This window comes from Malus sylvestris, chromosome 1 (genome assembly GCF_916048215.2).
Source record: "Malus sylvestris chromosome 1, drMalSylv7.2, whole genome shotgun sequence".
Lineage (NCBI taxonomy): Eukaryota > Viridiplantae > Streptophyta > Magnoliopsida > Rosales > Rosaceae > Malus > Malus sylvestris.
Window position 1 is genome coordinate 20,986,058 of NC_062260.1, and position 19,913 is coordinate 21,005,970.

The 19,913-nt window shown below is 37.6% G+C and overlaps 2 protein-coding genes and 1 pseudogene across 2 annotated transcripts; 2 read left to right on the plus strand and 1 right to left on the minus strand.

Annotated features, from left to right (window-relative positions):
* The first annotated feature begins 2,450 nt into the window (after positions 1-2,450).
* LOC126623747 (uncharacterized) lies at positions 2,451-8,790 on the plus strand. Its single transcript, XM_050292730.1, has 18 exons — positions 2,451-2,831; positions 2,897-3,124; positions 3,259-3,354; positions 3,836-3,888; positions 4,015-4,111; positions 4,281-4,354; positions 4,961-5,078; positions 5,611-5,721; positions 5,879-5,955; positions 6,326-6,392; positions 6,778-6,843; positions 6,933-7,040; positions 7,134-7,264; positions 7,357-7,423; positions 7,553-7,620; positions 7,700-7,793; positions 8,027-8,097; positions 8,203-8,790. The coding sequence occupies exons 1-18, from the start codon at positions 2,682-2,684 to the stop codon at positions 8,576-8,578; spliced, it is 2,052 nt and encodes a 683-aa protein (XP_050148687.1). The 5' UTR covers positions 2,451-2,681; the 3' UTR covers positions 8,579-8,790.
* A 4,494-nt stretch (positions 8,791-13,284) lies between these two features.
* Positions 13,285-14,730, plus strand: LOC126633294 (probable membrane-associated kinase regulator 4; annotated as a pseudogene).
* A 1,267-nt stretch (positions 14,731-15,997) lies between these two features.
* LOC126633305 (uncharacterized) lies at positions 15,998-17,483 on the minus strand. The gene is made up of 6 exons (XM_050303884.1): positions 17,225-17,483; positions 17,063-17,112; positions 16,876-16,984; positions 16,681-16,787; positions 16,471-16,517; positions 15,998-16,323 (listed from the first exon to the last, which is right to left on the minus strand). The coding sequence occupies exons 1-5, from the start codon at positions 17,412-17,414 to the stop codon at positions 16,476-16,478; spliced, it is 498 nt and encodes a 165-aa protein (XP_050159841.1). The 5' UTR covers positions 17,415-17,483; the 3' UTR covers positions 15,998-16,323; positions 16,471-16,475.
* Between the last annotated feature and the right edge of the window lie 2,430 nt (positions 17,484-19,913).

The following is a 19,913-nucleotide window of genomic DNA, read 5'->3' on the forward strand; positions in this document are numbered from 1 at the left end:
GAGGACCAAAGGGCTATAGGGACAAACATAATTTATTATTTAAAACCTACAACATAATTTATGTTATTAAATGTTTTTAAAAATATTGTTTAAGTTTCATGTTGTTAAATGTTTTTTTATGTTGTATAATTTTTATGTTGGTTAATGTTATTTAATGTTTCATATTGTTTAATGTTGTTTTATGTTACTTAATTTAATTTAATGTTGTATAATGGCTTAGGAAGTTATAGGAAAAAAATAGAAGTTAAAAAAATATGAAACAAATTTATAGGAAAAATGGAATTTTAAAAAAAATATGAAACAAATTTTGTAAAATAGAAGTTATAGGAAAAAAATAGAATTTAAAAAAAAATATGAAAAAAATTTGTAAAATAGAAGTTATGGGAAGTTATAGAAAAATATAGAATTTAAAAATATAAGTTATAGGAAAAAAAATTTGTAAATGAAACTGTTAAAAAAAATTAAAAAATAACGGCTAGCTGACATCAACTAGCCGTTACATTTGAAAATTTGGCCTAGTATTCCTGTCGGATATAACCAATAGGAATGCTCACATTTCTTGCCAACCCGAGGCTGGCTGGATTGGGCCAACCCTTTGGCCATTTCAGATTCCGTAGGGTCCACGAGCCATTTGGCCTAGCCCTCAGTTAGAGACGATTTTCAAGCGTTTTTAGGCCATTTGGTCCTCTGGACCCTTCGATTGGAGATGACCTCAGAAATTGGACCCGTCCCGCCCCGCCATATACTTAGACCCGCCTCGCCCCGGACAACGGGTCCAGGCCAATTTGCCCACCCCTACTCTCTGCCTTCTATGTTTATCATCCTCATCATCTTCCATTGCGAAAGCCTCATCTCCACCTTCCTTGAGATTGAACAATTCTTTTTGTTGCTAATCGATTTCATACAATCTCCTTGAAGAAGACATTGTAAGAACTCAAGATTTAAAAACGATGAAGAAGAATTTTGAGCTAAAAAAGAAGAATTGAGTTTGGTGTATGAATTAGGATGGATGTAGGGTTTATATGGACAAAAAGAGAAAAGATGAGGTTCTGGACAATGCCACGTGGTACTACATGATTGGTTGAAAATCTTATCGGAAATTTATCCACAAAATAGTACATTCGGATAATGACACGTGGCGTGACAAGATTAGTTAAAAATTTGATCAACATCTTGTGTAAATTATTGTAAACAGATAGTAACACGCGGTGCGTCAGAACTGGTTGAAAATCTTATCGGAAATCTATTCACTAAATAGTACTTTCGAATAATGACACGTGGCGTGACAAGATTAGTTAAAAAACCTATCTGAAATTAAAACTATTTTTTTTTTATTATTATTTTATAAAAAATATTAATAATATTTTAAATAGGCTGGGTGCCAGCGCATTTTTTAGGGATGAAGATGCATTTGTGCCAACGCATTTTTAGGGATGAAGTTGCTCTAAGATGAGACCAAAATAAATATTAAGTTACAATATAAAGTAAATTGTAGCTATATTTCCTTAACTTTAACTTAATTAGAGAAATATTCCCTCAACTAAAAATCCATTACCATTGGTCCCTCAACTCATCAAAACGTGTAACTATGGTCCCTCAACTAAAAATCCATTAACATTGGTCCCTAAACTTTAATTCAACTGGAGAAATGGTCTTTTAACTTTAACTCAATTGTAGCAATGGTCATTCCAACATAACTCGTTTTGACAAAATTTTTGACGTAGTTGACGAAAAGGGCCATAATTACACACTTTGATGAGTTGAGGGACCCTAATTATATAAATGATTATTCCAACATAACTTATTTTGACAAAATTTTGACGAAATTGATGAAAATGACTATAACTACACATTTTGATAAGTTGAGGGACCAATGGTAATAAATTTTTAGTTGATGGACCACGGCGAGTTAGCTGTAAAAAAAAAAAAAAGGTACCATTCTCTTTGTCTCGTTAAGAAGTATGATTTTAGTTTTTGAATCACTTGATTTCGTTAAGTATTGAAGAAGTTATGAACATTTAAAGTTTACCCAGTTTCTAGCGAGTTTTCAAGTTTTCACTCAGATCAGTCAACTTTGAGGCTATTTTCCGGCAATCTCTGGCAACCATTGGGCTTCTAAATAGATATAATCTTATTTTACACTTTCCTATCTTCATTTTGATATATTATGAGTCGAATTTGGTTAAGAATTGATTGCGTTACGAAGCTTTGAAAATTGTCCAAACTTCCGGCCAAAAGCTCCTGGACACTTAACGGAGTTTTTAATGGAATGACCAAAATGATGGAGGGTGGACAATCTTATGGACCACTTTTATCGATTTGGAATCTCAAAAACCAAAGTGATAAGTTATGCAAATCTTAGGGACCATTTTGACAATTTACCCTAAATCTATCTTACCAAAAATAGGATCGGTTAAGCTAGTAGTAGACTGGTAGTCTGTCAGTGGCAAGGCCACATCACCCAAACCCCCCAAAACGTCGTCGTTTCATCCTCTCTTCTCCTTCCCATCTCAATTGGCAATGGCTTCCCCAAATCCTACCCCCATTTCCCCTAAACCCCAAACCCTAAACCTCTCACCTACTCGATCCCTCCCCCAACGCATCAAAATTTAAAAAATTTCAGCTTTTTCGTAAAAATTTTCTGAATAATTTCTCGGCTGGAGCGAAAAAAGTCGGAGAAAATGTCGTGGCTGAGATCGGCTGTGAGCAAGGCGGTGGAGGCTGGCAACAATAACAACCTCACCCGCACCGTCAAGAACTACGCCGACTCCGTCGTCCAGCAAGCCGGCCAAGCCGTCGCAGAGGGCGCCAAACGGTTGCAGGACCGAATGGTAATTTCATAATTCACCATTTTTCACATTTTCCGACATTTTTTCTCATTCGCATTTGTTTACAGGGAGGTCGGAGCTTTAGGAGTGCGAAGAAGAGTATACAGAGATTGGAGGAAGCAGCTGTGTCCTGCAGGGGGCCCGAGAGACTTGAGATATTGAGAAGGTGGGTCTTGCTGCTTAAAGAGGTGGAGAGGCTGAAGCTGTCTCAGGGTTCTGTGGAAGAGAAGGAGAACGCGCCGGAGCAGCCTGTTGCTGCCGATGACACGGACGAGATTCGAAAGAGAATATCTCTGGTTCGATTTTGTTTTGTTTTTGCAGTTTTATTTCATTCCATTTGTGTTTTTTTTTTTTTTTTTTTTTTTTTTTTTTGGTTTTGTTGGGAGTATTGTTTGCTGTTGAAACTTGTGAATTTTGGTAATGTGATTAGGTTTTGTATTATGACTCTGATGTTGGTGGTGAACCGATGAATTTCCACGAAGTTTTTCTTCAAAGTCAGGCTCTGGAGGGCATAACACTGTCTATGGTATGTATTTGAGAAATTAATGCTGCATATATCTATGAAATTAAAGACATTTCTTTGAAAGGAATGGGCTTTTTTATTTAGCTAATGATCTAAGAAATAGTTCAGCCAAACAGATGAATGCTAAGATGGATGACTAAATGTGCTACGCGAAGAAATTACTTATTTCGTTAGTTAGGGGAAGCACTTAATGGAAGCATGATGGAAAATTATTTAAGTCGAGATGATTTTGTTGAACCGTATGCTCTCTGTTTTTGCTCAGGCATTGCCACATATGCACTTGGTTTATGAACTTCATGGAGTTTTCTTTTGTAATAGGAAACGGTGGCTTTTTTTATTTAAGGAAAAGAATGATTAGGAAACTTATCGTTTTCATCAAATGCCTAAAACTTCTAAAACTGGGATTATCCTATATGATCTTATATTTTTTTGGAATTTCTGATTCTGGAAGTTTACCGCTGGTTAACTCTTTTCTATGCCTCAGATTCTTGAAGCTCCAAACGATGAAGAGGTTGCCCTGCTCATGGAGATGTTTAGGTGAGAACCAGGAATTTTCACTAGTGTGTAATGCAGTTCATGGCCTGTTAAGTGCCAGTATTATTTATTCGGGTTAGCAAAACTATGGCCTGATTTTTTTAATCTTATTATTACATGAAACTGCAGGCTCTGTCTTACTGGAGGAACAGAAGTTCATCATGCGACAGTGAGCAGTATAAAGGACTTGGCAACAGCTTTTTCAAGCTACGATGATGAAGTATTGGTAAAGATATAAAACTAAGAGTGCACTTGAAGATCATATCAACAAATATGAATTGTAGAGAAAACTTGATATATATTTTCCATCAAGCTTATATAGATATAATTCATGCAAGACTTGTACTTCTTTTTGCTTAAGTGAAGCATACTAGTTCATATTCTTCTGTATTCAGGTAAAACGGGACGAATTGCTCCAATTTGCACAAGGTGCAATTACAGGGTTAAAGATAAATGCTGATGTCGTAAGGTGTGCAAAAGATAACAGAACTCTCCCTCTCTCCACTTGATATAGCAATTTCATGAATAACTTCTTATGTATGAATAACCCTATTTTTATTATCACGCATTCACACCCAAAAAATTAATGTGAAAAGAATTATCACCTAGGCAGTTGACGATTGATTATGAGAAATCCTGATCTTAACAGTTAGTAATCTCTTTCGGATTTTTCTTTTTTGAGAATAGGCAGTGGGATTTTGTTCTTGTATGGATATGGGCTAGTCCTTGGGAGCAGCCTCTCCATAAAATGGGGGTAAGGCTAGCCGACATTCACCTCTCCCAGACCCTGCGTAAAGCGGGAGCCTTGTGTACTGGGCACGACCTTTTTTTTTTATGGATATGGGCTAGTCCTGCCACTCACTAGATGTATGGATATGCAAATAAATTTGTTTGTTTATATTTTTAGAAACTTTTACCGATAGGTTGTTTGGGATGGTGACCTTAGGCATTTAATTATCATACTGGTAAGATAGAATGTAAAAGTATGACGCTAGGCCTCAGTCGTGAACTAAAGGGGTGAGGTGTTGCTGGTAAACATTTGCTTACCTGTGTATTTATATGTGTCCTGCCACAGAATAGACGAGGAAGCCTCTAGTCTAAAGAGGAAGCTTGATGTAACGAAACCACCTCTGAAGCCCTCAAATGAAGGTCATGACAAAGCATCAGAAGAAACAAAATTGGAAACAATAAAGGTGAGAATGATTGCTATTATTGATTTTTGTGGTTTTACTGCCTCATTATTTTTTTTGTATTTAATCATATTCATAAGTTCCAAAGACATATCAAATTTTATAAAGTGGAAGACTAGTGGCTTAATGATGCAATTTTAGTCATGGGCGACCTGATAGATAACTGTTACCATATGTGCAATTTAAACTTCTAGTTTTCTGGATGTAATAATAATTATAATATTATTTATATGGGAGGCTTCAATATAAAAGTTTTCCATTGAAGCTGTAACAATTAAAAGTTTACAGCATTCAGTGAAAGAAACCATTTAAGAACTCCATGTACAGGAAAAAAGAGACAACTGGCTGCTTAGTCAGGATTGAGTAAAATATCCTGCACAAGGTGCAAATAAATTGTTACTATATATACAGTGTACATTCTGTACATGTACAAGTTCTTCTTTTGTTCCTTCTTTATAAGGTCCGGTTTGATGGAGTTTTGAGTGAAAAGTCAAGAAAATAATGGATCTGACTGCCCTATGTTTCTTTCTGGTAGGCATTAAAAGAAGCACTTGCACAAATTCGAGCATGTTCCACAATAGAAGCGCTTTTACTGAAGAAGAAATTATTGAACAATGGAGATTCTCCAGAGATCCATGCTCAAAAAGTATGTCTTGTGTAAGCAGCATCTTGCCTTTATTTATATAGTTTCTGAATTGAATGCAGCTCGATGCCTTGATTGTTACTTTTGCACCAACAAAATGGCAATTTTCTTTCATGATTATAAACCCTTGTTATCAACATTATTTTGGCTATATACTCAGGTTGATAAATTGAAGGTTCTATCAGAATCTCTTGCTAGCTCCTCTGCAAAAGCTGAAAATCGTATTTTAGATCACAGGTATAACAACCCTTTAGGAACCATTTGTGCTTGTGTTGCTATTCGATAGTGTTGAATCACGTTGTTACAATTTGTCTTTTTTCTTATAATACATGTGTGTTCATTATATATTCTGTTGTTTTGTTTTTAAGTCAAATGTTAGGCTATCAACTACTAAACATTAACTCAAAAGTCAAAACTTCATATGACTTGGCTTGATGTTTTGTATCCATACAGAGATTTATTAAACCTTGATTTTGTAACTGCAGTTCCAGTGAAGAATTATTGGTTTAATTAACAGTAATGGCATGTAGTCTGTGGTTGTATTATTATATTAGATACCAGGAATAGGGAAAACAAAATCACTTTCTTAGTTCTTTTTAAATGACAGACTTCAAAAAGAGGAGGCAATAAAGGTTCGTGTAGCCAGAGCAAGTGAAGTGACTGAAAGGGAGAAGGTAGGGTTCTTCAACCTTTTTTAATAACAACATGAAGTTTGTACTCGATCCAAACACATTTATCTAGAGAGATTATTATTAGGTACTTGCATTGTTATCAAGTTTGAAATATGTTGGTATTTTAATTATTAGCATCTTTATTTTTGTGGGAATTATTGTTTGAACGCCAAAAGAAGCTTCTTGCAATCCATATATAAGTGCCTGGAGGAGTATCAGAAGCAAATTTTGGAGTTCATAAACCATCTCCCTTTTTTTTTCTTCTCCCGTGGGTAAAACGTTCTTTTTTGGTTCATGCTAGGCCTGCTTATAGATGTGGTAGAGATGTTCAAGTATACCACGAGCCTTGGAAAGGGAATTTTAGTTTTTGTCTTATGACCATTTTCAGGAAATAACAGCTGAGATTTCAGAGCTTGAAAAAGAAAGGGATGATCTTGAGGCTAAATTGAAAAAGGTTTTTCTGCTTTGATATTTCCCCTTTTCTATTAAATCAATTTGGTCTTCATTGATTGCTAATTTCTAAACACTAGCCATCTTTTCTAGGTTAATATCTCCTTGGCTGCAGCTAATGCTCGCCTTCGCAATACCAGGGAAGAGAGAGAACAATTTGAGGAAGCTAACAATAAGATTGTTTCTCACTGCGAAACAAGGGTTTTGATTGTTTCTCACCTTCTGGATTATTTCAGGGTATTACTCCTTTTTGGCCATTTGCATAATTCAAATCTTTCTTTGTTTTGTTAACAGGAAGTTGAGCTCTCGAAATCCATTGCAACGTGTAAGGTAGAGGCTGATATTCTAAAGACATGGATTAATTTTCTCGAAGATACTTGGGTTCTCCAACGCTCGTACGCAGATAAGAAGGAGAAGCTGGTCAAGTATGTTCTTCAAATCTATGCAATTGGATTCTTTTCTTTCTTGAAATTTATGCATTGTTTTTTACACAACTATTGTTTTCTGCACTTTCAAGTGATGAATTGGAGAAGCATGAGGACTATTTCTTGAACTTGGTCATTGTTCATCTCTCTGTTTACAAGGTGTTGACTCCCTCTCTCTCTCTCTCTCTCTCTCTCTCACACACACACACACACACACACATATATATATATATATATGTTGATATTTCTTTCAGTGTTCTTGATGCACACCTTTTCTCTTATATGCAGAAAGAGTTGGGGCCTTCTGTCAGCCGTATTGGGACATTTGTAGAGAACCTTAAGAAATTGAGTGAGGGGTAATGTTTGTGAAACTGTGATGGTTGTACCTTCATTTTGTTTGCGCAGTTTTTAATGTATTTTGACTTGATGAGACAGGTCAAAGATGGCAGCTAGTGCAGAGAATGAGGCTTCCAAAGTATTAAATCCAATAAATAATCTTGAGGAGGAATATATGGACCTTGAAACCAAGGTGAAAGTATTGTGTTTTAGTATCGCATTAGGAATCATGTCTCAAAGTCTTATTGTTCTGTATCATCTATGATCCAATGTTTCTTTTGCAAGTAGTCTTTTATAGTATCGCATTAGGAATGCTTCAAATTATGTGTCTAATGGTTTCTCGGTTCCATAATGTACCTATTATTTTTGTTGTGCAAGATTTATCTACTAGCAAGTACAAACATTGATGTTGTCCTTTTGTTTCAGATTATTACCACCTTCAGTGTAGTAGATTACACCAAAGAGCAATTTTATGGCCAGCGAGCCGAAGTTTCCAGGTATCAACTTGTGGGGGTGTATAAACTTGTTTCTTTTCCTTTGTACACTTATGTTTGAAGATGTTCACCAAAGACCCCGAATGTGATGTGTCTTGCCTATTCCAGGAAAGATGACCCGAGGGTTAAGGAGCTGTTTATTGATATTGAAAAATTAAGAGAGCAATTTGAAGCTTTTGAGAGACCAAATCTACAACTGGAGAATCCATCCCCTAAAGCAGAAACTTCATCTAGTGAAAAGCCGCAGAGCGGTCCATCTCATCTCCCGACAGAAAGCACAGGAGCACAGGAAGCAGGGACTGATAAGCAGCCTGGATCAGGTGCAGTCAAGGCACAGCAAACGCATGACACGGAAGCAGAACTAGCTAAGTTGGAATCCGAGTTTGGCAAGGTCGGTCAAGACTACTCAGGAGAGGAGATTAATGACTGGGAATTCGATGAACTTGAAAGGGAATTACAATCTGGTGAGTCATCAACCAAATAGCCAAATACTTATGCTGGCTAGGTGATCGTCACCTGTGTACTACAAGGGATATGACTGCCTGACCTCTGAAAACCTACACATAATTTTGTAATTTCAGTGCAACAAGTGACGGATTATCAATTTGTTAATTCTTCCTTAAATTCTCGAACGCGTGTGTTCTAATATGGATTTAAATGAATGAATGAATGAATGAATGGTATCATTTGGATGTAGCCGGTGAGCCACAACAATCTCTACGACAGTTTAGCTTCATGGCACCATGTTTCATATAACTGTTCGATACGGTTGAGAATGTGGCCACATTGCTTCTCTTCTGTGAAGTGGGGGGACGCCGGATGCCCACCAGATGTTTAAGCGGGCATCTCGTGTTTCCCCACCCACGGAAGGAGTCCAGAAGAGAACGTGGGGTTTCGAGATTTTTTTGTTTATGTGGATTTGAAAAGGTTTCCAGATATGCAAGTAAAATTTTTGTTTTATGTTTCAAGAGTACCATAATTATGCAGGACCCCTATGTTTTTAGCACAAAGGGAACAGAAGCTAGTGGCCTGGACATTAAACATATCTCCACCCAAAAGTGCTTCCTCCAAAAAGTAGCTTCTAAAACGACTTCCAAAAGAAGTTGTTTGAAGCCGTTGTTGCAATTCTCTTTTTGGGGATGCCCGGCCAAAGGTGCCTCAATTAGTCGATCCAGACTTATCAGTCCTTGAACCAATCAGATAGCTCAAGTATCCTGGATTTGGGGGTCGTGGGTCATTTGTATGAAATTGTGGCCATCCTTTGCTAGAATGATTTTTAATATAATTTGGTTTCGTAATTGGTTATTGCATATAATGTAAGAGTTGTGCTAGGATTGTCGTCCATGAGAGCGGGTAACCATCAACCATTGATGCGCTGCGGAACCCACCTTAATCAACAACTAATGGCTTGTTAGTAACATTTCTCATAAAAGTAAATGTAATATGTATTGGTTGTTCGACCCTTATTATTAAGGAGATATTCTTATGTTCAGACGCTTGTATAAGGCACCAGACAGTGCAGACACAAATGAATAGGACTGAAGAAGGTGGACGAGATCAAAATACAAAAGAGTGAGATGCTTTATGTGTAGTTGGACAGCCTCGTGATCCGGACTCCTGCACCTAAGAACAACTCCTTCCTGGCGATGCAAGGGTTAAAAGCAGGAGAAGGTATTGATATGGTAAAGTATGATGGAGGATTAGATATTGTGGAGTAGGGTGAGAGTGAGTCGAGTGACTTGTTACTAATCAAATTCAAACCCTTAAAATCTAAGCTAACGAAAGCACATTTATGAATGCTTGCTGTAGGAGGACAATCCTGCGCTACTACTCAATGCCGTTTGTCTCAAGAAAAAACACAGAAAGAACATAACAATACAATTTTTTTTTAAATTTTTTTTTTTTTCAAAACATTTAACAACTTGATGCCAAAATATGGATATTTTAGAAGGTGGGAGAAGCCACATGATATAATCCTTGTGTGCTTAAGTGGTGTTTGGAGTTCACCATGCTTGGAGTTCACCATGCTATAACGAGAAACTCTTAACACATTCTTGTGACACCTCTCACACAAAGTGTTGATTCTATATGTGAAGCTGATATGGGGTTTCTTTTTATGTGAGAAGCATCGTATACATTAGCATATAACATTTTCACTACAAGTCTACAACACAAGTACTATTATCAATATTCAAATCCTAAATTCTAAACTCAAAACTTAGTATGCACGTTATAATTTGAGTGAATTTAGATGCGCAACATATGCCTAACCACCTGGCCAAAACATGTATGATCAACTTAGCTAGTGAGTGATGATGATGATGAAGTGTGAGGGAATAGAATAGGGTGACAGAAGAGCCATGGCCAACCATTTGGTTTGGGTTTTGAAAAAGGAGGGAATCCCATTTCTGTGTTTTAGTGTTTAAAAATTGTTCGAGGAAAGAAAACAGAGAGAAAAAGATGGAACGCAAAGATGGGGAGGGTGTTAAAAGGAGAAGACAAATGAAAAGTCTCTCGAGACTGGCAGGCATTCCTTCCGGAAGTTCCCTTTCCCACCCACCACCAACTGTCGGCTTCTGTCTTGGCTCCTTTTTGAGGTCGACAAATTCTCCCCACCCTCCATTTCACTATAAACAGTACAATCTCCTCTCTACCTTTTCTCTCATTTTATAGAAACTGAGAGAAACATGTTCAAGATATTTATTAACCTTTCAAAAAGAATATTGTTTGATCCTTTTACATGTGAAATATTATTTGATATGAGAAAAACTTATGTATGGGTGTTCGACCACATCATTCATATGATATCTCTCATAAACGCATGAGATATGTTTGTATCTTTTTGATCCGGACTAACACTATGTTGGACTCACCGGTGTGACAGCCGTCCTAATCAAACATCCCACAAACAATTCCTAGTACTCTAAATCAGTTTAAATATAACTTTACTCAATAAGGCTGATACAGTAGTATTGATTTATCACTTCCTTTCTCCACACTCTTTTGCTCTTCATCTCGCTCGACTCTACTGTAGTAACTAACTCACGTACATAGCATGTGTCGCCACTCTAATACGATACATATACAAAAATAATTAGTTAAAATTCCCAAAAAAAAATTTCCGCATACATACATATCAAGATGTGACCTATGTGTAAGATAAAATATCAAATATGGTGCATATAATAAAATTAGAGATAAGTTAAAGAATGATCAAAGATGTGTGCACGTACAAATATGAAATGAAAGTGAAAAACAAGCCCAGGAATCCAGTAAAAGTAAGATGACCAGGTGAAGTGTACTACAAAGTGATTATTTTTAGTTCTAATTACTACTCTATTGGATTACAAGAGCTTTTTCAACCTATAGCTCCCACCATTACTCCACTGTTTAAAAAAGCTTTTTCGTTGTCTTTGAGAGAGAGAGAGAGAGGTATTGTTTACATTCTTGGCTGCATAAAAAGCCAGGTTTTGAGACGTGCGGTTGGTCACGAATTTAAATTTAACTACAAAGGTGGTGAGCATGAAACGGATGTGATCAGTGAAGGATTCAAAATTTTAATACTGGTGATTATAATAATCAAGATATGCTAGGGGCTAGTCGAACAGCAGGCTGGGGCTTAGCGTCTATGCGCCTAAATGAGGCTGGGGCTTAGCATGAATTTATAGTGAATTTAAAAATAAAAAAAATTAATGGTGTCAAACATATAGTATAAAAGGTATTAGTTGAATAACACTAATTAAAATGCTAAGTGGCACAATCTGATTGGGTAATAATTAAAAAAAAAGAAAAAGAAAAAGAAACATGGAGAGTTGGTCAGGTGGGAAATGGAAAGAAAGTCTTTCTTCTTCGTTGGAACCAAGGTCCAAGGACAGCAAGGCCATGGGTAGTCTTCTCTGTGTTCCTCTTCATCTCAAATTAGATATTTCTTCTTGGTTCAAAGTTTTTGTTGCACATCATCTTCATAGCCATAATGGTCTTCTCTCTTCCACCACCTTCCCAAAGTGTTGGGTGGTCCTCAGAGGTCCTCACAGGCGACTTCTTCGGACCCTGGGTGATCCCGGGACCACCCAGGTCCATGAATGGGTCCGCCCTTGGATGTGATAATGTTTCAAACTAATTATGAAACATTGTGCGAAAAACTTAAAGCATCGACATTGTATTTTTGATCTGAAATACCATAGTGACGTCGCGAGAGATACAAGTAACATTCTTCCGAGTTTTGAGTTAAAGTAGCTTCGTTTAGTTAGGCTAAAAAACAAAATCATGCACTCAAATGTTATTGCACCAAGTATTCTCACTAACAATATTATCAGTTTCCGACAGCATTTGTTAAATATTTGATAAGATATTCTAGTAAGTTTCAACTTTGAACGATTCAAGCATTGTTTATTGTGAGATGTGTCAACTTCACAAGTAAATTCAAACAATTTTTTGTCTAACAATGACCAATTCACTGAACAAGAGCCGGCCTGGGCCAAGTTGATGACTGTATTAAGAGGCTAAAGCATATCATCTATAGATATTAATCCTTTTAATCATGGTTCTTGCTTAATTTAGCACTTTTTAGATATTATTAACCAAAATGTTCATCTTTGTTTTTCACTACTTAGGAACTTTGATTGGAAAATGCATGGTCCCAACAAATTAAAGTCTTAAACTTGTCCCGAGTCCAGGAAAAAAAATACATAAAACCGACGTGCATTCTAATCAATTCAAACGCTCATCTTCTTCTTTAGTGTAAACTAATATAAAATATCATTTGTGATATATAAAATATATATATATATATATGGGTTGATCTGTGACACCTTTTTTTTACACAACTTTTGTTGGACCCAATTCATAATGTATTTAACGACCCGAACTATCTATCTTTTAGAACATCATCCATAGATCATCCTTGCAAAAAAATTAGAAAAATCCAAAATCATTAAGACATTAATTTCTAGTGAAGAAAATTGACAAACAACCTTGAATCCAACAGTCATATGGTTTCATACATTGGGTGATTTTAGTGGACATAATCTTTAAGGAAAAACCTAAAAGACTATTAAAATTGTTAAAATACATTGCAAAATATACTTCACAAAAATTTGTGTGAAAAGTTATGTAAAAAGAATGGCACACCGGATCCGTCCCATAAATAAAAAAAGAGAACCACAAAATTTTTAATGATAGATGGGGAGAAGAAAACATTTCTAAATGAGCCAACAGAAAAAGTCCACATCATATTTTATATTTGGAATTTTGGGAGCAATTAAAAAATATTCTAAAAACAGTTTATTTCTCTCTATAAGTTGGCATCATCGACATTCTCTAAAGGTTGCACAACACCTTTCATAAACCTGACCAAGCTCATCTTCAAGCAGCACACAGGCTATGGCTGTAGACCACCTATCCTGTGACCATGCAGACGATGACTACATCGACATGGATGTCGGTTCGTACTCCGCCTTCCTCAGCCATTCCATGAGCTCCCCTCCACACCCCAGAGAGTTTGAGTTTCAAATGTCATCCACTTCTTTGGAGAGGTATTCCCCCTCAACCTCTCCAGCTGATGAGCTCTTTTACAAAGGGAAGCTCCTTCCCCTCCAACTCCCCCCGCGCTTACAAATGGTCGAAAAACTACTGCAAAATTCCCACTCTGGTTTCGATCACCGAAAAGATATGTTTGAAGAATTCTATAGCACTCCATTGGCCACCACTGCCCCAACTCCAACCACAACTAGCACCCCATTTGAGTCCTGCAATATCTCGCCTTCGGACTCTTGCCAGGTTAGCAGAGAGCTGAACCCAGAAGAGTATATTTTGGAGTACTCAACTGAAGGGAGCGGCTTCATGAATGAAAACCCGAAAAAGTCTTGGACCAAAAAGTTCAGGCAGTCATTGCTTGGTTCAAAGCTGAAGGCTTCCCGGGCATACTTCAAGTCTCTGTTTGGCAAATCTAGTTGCTCGGACGAGTCCAGTGCAGCTGCTGCCAGGAATGCAGATGGAGGAATGGTTTTCAAATCTGAGGATTTAAGTAAATATGTGAAGACATCCAAGAAAACCCCATTTGGACAAATTCAGAGAGAAATACCGGATGTCTGCTTCTGGCGCGAGGAGCTTCAGCAAAGCCAAGGTCATTGACGATGGCCCTGGTCTCCACAGGAGATCGTTCTCACTGGCCATCAAACGGAATTCAACAAAGATCTCAACATCCTCTTCATCATCTTCGGGCTCTTCTTCATCTTCAAATCATTCCAATGGGACTCAGGAGCTGCAGTTTCTGAAGAGATGCAACAGTGCAAGTTCAGAAATTGAGAGTTCAATTCAGGGGGCAATTGCACATTGCAAGCAGTCTCAGCAACCTTTTCGTTCAAGAAAGACCGTCAGTGAAGTTGGGTTCTACTCATTGTCATCTTCGAGGATAGCAGCTTGTGAGGACCAAAGAAGACCAGAGCTTTGTAGGGGCTGAAGGGCTCTCAGTGAATGGGAGGGAGGGAGGGGAAAGTACAACTTTTGACTTGGGTTAATGATGTGTTGTTTTTTTCCTTCTTTCACAAATTTGTTAATGAATATGGTTTGGTTCAGTGCATGGCTGTAAGAAACTCCGTTTCACTTCTAAGACAAGACATCATGTTCTTCCCCTTTTTTCCTGACAACTGCTTCACTTCCAGCAAATTCCGTGGCTCTAGAATTCAACTAGCTAACAAGTTTTCAATTTACGAGCATGTGGTCCAAAATCCTAATGGAAAGGGTGTTGGGTTTCCACCCATGCGTCCTGGGTTCGATACTGACCATCTTTTAAGACGTCATAATCAAGTGAATTATGAAAGAAAAGATTGGTAATAATCCATGTCAAGGGTCTGAGATTCGTAAATTAACCCTGATGTTATTCAAGGAGTCGCCTGATGAACTCTCGGGATCAGTTTCACTTCCTCAAATGACTATGAATGAACAAACGAGAAAAAAAAGATCTTCCCAGCATCATATATGGATAGCTAATTAAATTCAACAGCCATCAACTCGATGAGCCGGCATCATTCCTTGATGATAGTTAACTGCAAAGTACCTTAGATTAGGCTAAGATCAACATCATTATGTCCCAGCCAATCACCAAACCAAGTTCCGAAAAGCCCACGTATCTGCCCCTCAAGAGTAGCCAGAAGACACCAGCCTCCATTATATACATTAACAGAAGAAAATGGTCCTTGGATCAACAAAGAAAACGTATTTACTCATTCTTACTGCATCACACAAGATTAATCCTAAAGCACGGTATAAATGAACAAAATTACGAACTCGACAAAGAAAAAGGGTACACGTTCAACAATTTAATATAACAGGAGTTCTTCAAGTGCAAGAAAAGAAAACAGCCTTTACTTTGGCTCTTGTTTCCTTCCCCTTTTCTTTTTCCAGATACTTCCCAGTGGGAAATATAAACCTTAAATTAAGTGAACATGTCAGCCAAAAATTTGACAGGATAAGAGCAAAAGAAAGCAACTAAAAGGTCTAATTGATGTTGTTGAGCACTATGGGTTACCAGATACCCATCTAACAACAGACCTTTTTCCCCACTCAAATTTTAATGTTAACTAGGAAAAAATAAAGAAATGGTAGGCCTTGCAGACCAGCTACATTGTTACATCAGCACAGCAGCCGCAAAGTTACCCCTAAAAACTAAGGTATATTTTTATCTTCGAGCCTATGGTTGAAAAGGTCAATAGCGCAAATGATCTTTCTTATCAAGTTCTTTTGGCTTGAACTAAGAACGGGCCTATGGAAGGTAGTGGATTTATCACCAGGCTGTCCCTATGACCTGAGAGATTTGGATATCTCCAATCCCTTGCATATCCTTTTATTGTGCTAGGATAATGATTATACCATAAGCACAAATATAAATATTCGCAAACATACAGAAATAAAGACAATTCCTACTCTTCATTTATCTTTTTTAAACCGCTAAATAAATCAAAATCTCCATATAGCAACAAACTGTACTAAAAAAAGAGGTAAACTAAGCCTGCCATGTATGACCATTGCAGCTTACTAACTCAACATCTCTTATCATTTTATTTGGGATGCACATCCGACTGATAACCAAAACATAATAACACACAAACCAGATGAGGAAGAATTTAAATGCACTGCAGACCTGTAACTTGTTCAAAAATCAAGTGCTTTGATTTCTCGGCATCCATCTTGATAGGCAGTTGCGTTCATCCTGACGGATCTTGCCATTTCCTGAACACAAACAAATTCAATCGTACACATGAACACAAACATTCGTACCCACAGTCAAAACATGTACACGCACGTACACAAACATGTATCTAGACAAATATCTACACACGCTATGTAGAGAACAAAGTCGATTCATTTGCCACTTACCGCTATTATGCAGGACACGAGTCAGTTGACTGCAGCTTGATAACAATCTGCCACAAAACAAACAGGACCAATTAACAAGCTATATCTTTCCCACAAAACATCAAAATCATAAACTACTATATGCGTCTCTACAACTAAAAAGTTCAGAACTTCGCTTTCAGTAACATGTCGAAACCAATTGCAATCCATACAAGGTATCAAATTAATCACCTTAGTTTTCTCATTGCTTCCAATATAATCACACAACCGTTTACTCCCATCAAGCACTTTCCCGGCCCAACAAAGCCGACTCGAATCCTCCCCGCCAAATTCAATGCCTGTAACTTTTCACATTGCAATAAAAAAACCAAGACTTCCCAATTACAATACACAATTCAAAAACTCAAAAAACAAAAACAGGGTTACCTCCCAATAGTTCCTGAAACTCAGAAACCGCTTTGAGCTCTCTCTCCAAAGCTTGTATGTGGTTTCTCAGTACATGGTAAGACAAAGGCTTATTGTATACAACCTGGTCCTGTTTTCAAAAACCCAGAATTTATCAGTGCGTTTTCGTTCTTGAAAACAATTCAAATTCAAATTCTTTGGTTTATACCTTGGAAGCGTAGGATTTGGCTTCGGATAGAGCTCTGAGGAGAGAAGCAGCTGCATTAGTAGTTAAACAAGTGAGTGGTTCAGAGATTAAGGATTAAGATTCGGATTAGTGGGTTGTAGGCAAAGTGATTAGGGTTTTTTGGGTTTTGTTAGAAGTTTGAACCTTTTGCGTCGCCATGGAGGAGTTCCAGACGAGGTTCGAGCTCGAGAATCAGGCGGTCGATCTTGGTTTGGAGATTGGAAATTCGGGAGATTTCGGGGGCAATCTCGTCAATTGGCGAAGTGCTTGCGCAGTCGTAGAGGAACTCCTTCTGTTCGGAGCCCTCGCCGTGCTTCACGTGGATTCGAACCATTTCCGGCTGGGAGCGGTCAAGTTTCAAAATGATCACGAATCACGATCGAGAAAACTCTTGTTGTGTTGTTTTACGTGGCATTATACAATTATTACCCTTAAATTGTTATTAAAAATAAGTTTTTTAGTTAAATTCATCCCTTAAATTGCTATAAATTTCCACTTTGAACCTCAATATTTAAAATAAATAAAAGTATTTTTTGAAACTATCGACTGTCAATCATTTTGGACATCCTATAAAAATCTCCGTTACGTTGTTTTTTCTGGTGAAAATACTGGTGAGCAGTGAATGCCCAGAGTGCTTTGGTAGAGTTTTCAATGCCACACACAGAGACTTTCAATACCCATGCAAATTGAACTTGACTTTGGGAATGCAAGATATCATATTGTCAAAAAGGATGTTGTAAATTTCAAATGTAGTAATACGACTTGCTCTATAAATGGAGCAATCGACTCGATTGCAATCAAAACATACATAAAGAAAGAAATCTCTTCCTCCATCTTTTATTTGTTATTCTCTTGTGCTATCGTTCTCAGTGTGACATTTTACACTTGCTTCGTTTCATTCACTAAAAATGTTATCTCTCTATCTTTGACATATTTATAACACGTTATCAGCACGAGTCTTTAAATATAATTATTTCTCATTCCTCTTCACCGAATGAAAATCATTTATCTTTGTCGAACGAAAGAAAAAATGTTCCCTCTAAGGTTTTTACTGTTCATCTTCTTCCTCTGGCTCAACTGCGCGGTATACCCTCGCGACGAACTATTTGTTCCATGCCTGCTTCTAGTTCTCAACCTAACGGTTACATACATCTTTGATTTCTTGTTTGGTATAGATATTGATTACTAACCCAGTATTTATTTATGTTGATTTTACTGCAATCCAAGATGGTGTGGTACAATCGCCCATCTTGAACTACAAATTTCATCTTACTCCGATCCAAGATGGTGCGGTATCATCGTCTATCTTGGACTACAGATTTAATTTTACTGCAAATTTTAGGTGGAGCGGTATAATCGCTCACCTTATCCTGCATATTTAATTTGCCTGCAGTTTAATTTCATTACAATTTTAGGTGGTGCGGTATAATCGCCCACACTGGTATGCGTATTTAAATTTTCCTGCTATTTGAGTGGTGCGGAATAATCGCCCATTTTATGTTACATTATTTCAATGAGAATGGTGCAGTACAATCGTCATCCTCATTCACCCCGAAAATCTCGAGCCAAAAGTTTCGAGTGCTTATCATTTTGGCCTGAAGATCAAAATGAAAAATTTGTAAGAAACAGAAGTTCTAATACTATATTCCTCCAGGAAAACATATTATTGCAAGTTCTTACACATCTCATTTTCTTTCAGAAAAGAAAATGGCGAACTTGGCGAAGCTTGATTATGCTGCCCTGGACATTATCGGGAAGAATTACCTTACTTGGGTACTAGATACCAAGATCCATCTGGAAGCAGAGAATCTTAGAGATACCATCAGGGAAGAGAGCAGCTCATCCTTTCAAGAGCGGGTGAAAGCTATGATTTTTATTCGTCGCCATCTTGATGAGGCACTAAAGAGCAAGTACTTAACGATTGAAGATCCGTTAACTTTTTGGAATGCATTGAGAAGCAGATACAATCACCAGACAATGGTGATTATTCCAAGAGCTCGCTATGAATGGACTCACCTAAGGATCCATGATTTTAAGTCAGTGGCAGAATACAATTATGCGTTGTTCAGAATTACCTCTCAGCTGAAGCTCTATGGGGATACTATTACTAAGGAAAATTTGCTGGAAAAGACTTTCAGCACATTTCATGCCTCTAACGTGCTCCTGCAACAACAATATAAAACACGAGGCTTCACTGTATACAACCAGCTAATATCTGTGCTCCTAGTAGCTGAACAGAACAATGAGCTCCTGATGAAAAACCATAATTCCTGACCTACTGGATCTGCACCATTCCCAGAAGTGAATGCTGCTTCCCTCGAAGTGAACACCACATCCTCTGGTGGCGATAATCATAAACAAGGACATGGCCACAAGCGAGGTCAGTAGAACAGGAAAGGCAAGAACCATGGTAGTCAGTTTCACAACCAGGCATAATTCAGGCCCCCCGAGCTTCAAACATATGAATCGCCACAAAGGCAAAGCTCACATGAACAATGCTCACAGGAACTCTGAAGGAACCTGCCATAGGTGTGGTGGCAATGGGCATTGGGCGGGTACTTGTCGTACCCCAAAACATTCTGGTGGATCTGTATTAAGCCTCCCTCAAGGAGAAGGGTGTCGAGACCAATTTTCTCGACCAGGCTAAACCAATGGATATACCTTATCAAGTGTGTGACTTATCAGGACAGTTGAACACAACTCACCCAGATGTTTCAGACTTCATTATGGAAATGAGGAATGAAGTGTATTGGTCTGACTAAATCGTTTATGTTTGATGTACTTTTATTATGTTGAACTTGTAATTCAAAACTAGCATTTCAGATTCAATAAA

Bases quoted from the DNA above. Each gene is read 5' to 3' on its own strand.
- LOC126623747 (XM_050292730.1), top strand. From the start codon at position 2,682: ATGTCGTGGCTGAGATCGGCTGTGAGCAAGGCGGTGGAGGCTGGCAAC. The intron at 2,832-2,896 runs GTAATTTCATAA...ATTTGTTTACAG, and splicing joins AACGGTTGCAGGACCGAATG to GGAGGTCGGAGCTTTAGGAG. The intron at 7,041-7,133 runs GTTTTGATTGTT...TTTTGTTAACAG, and splicing joins TTTCTCACTGCGAAACAAGG to GAAGTTGAGCTCTCGAAATC.
- LOC126633305 (XM_050303884.1), bottom strand. From the start codon at position 17,414: ATGGTTCGAATCCACGTGAAGCACGGCGAGGGCTCCGAACAGAAGGAG. The intron at 16,985-17,062 runs GTATAAACCAAA...TTTTGAAAACAG, and splicing joins CCAAATCCTACGCTTCCAAG to GACCAGGTTGTATACAATAA. The intron at 16,518-16,680 runs GTGATTAATTTG...GTTTTGTGGCAG, and splicing joins GAAGCAATGAGAAAACTAAG to ATTGTTATCAAGCTGCAGTC.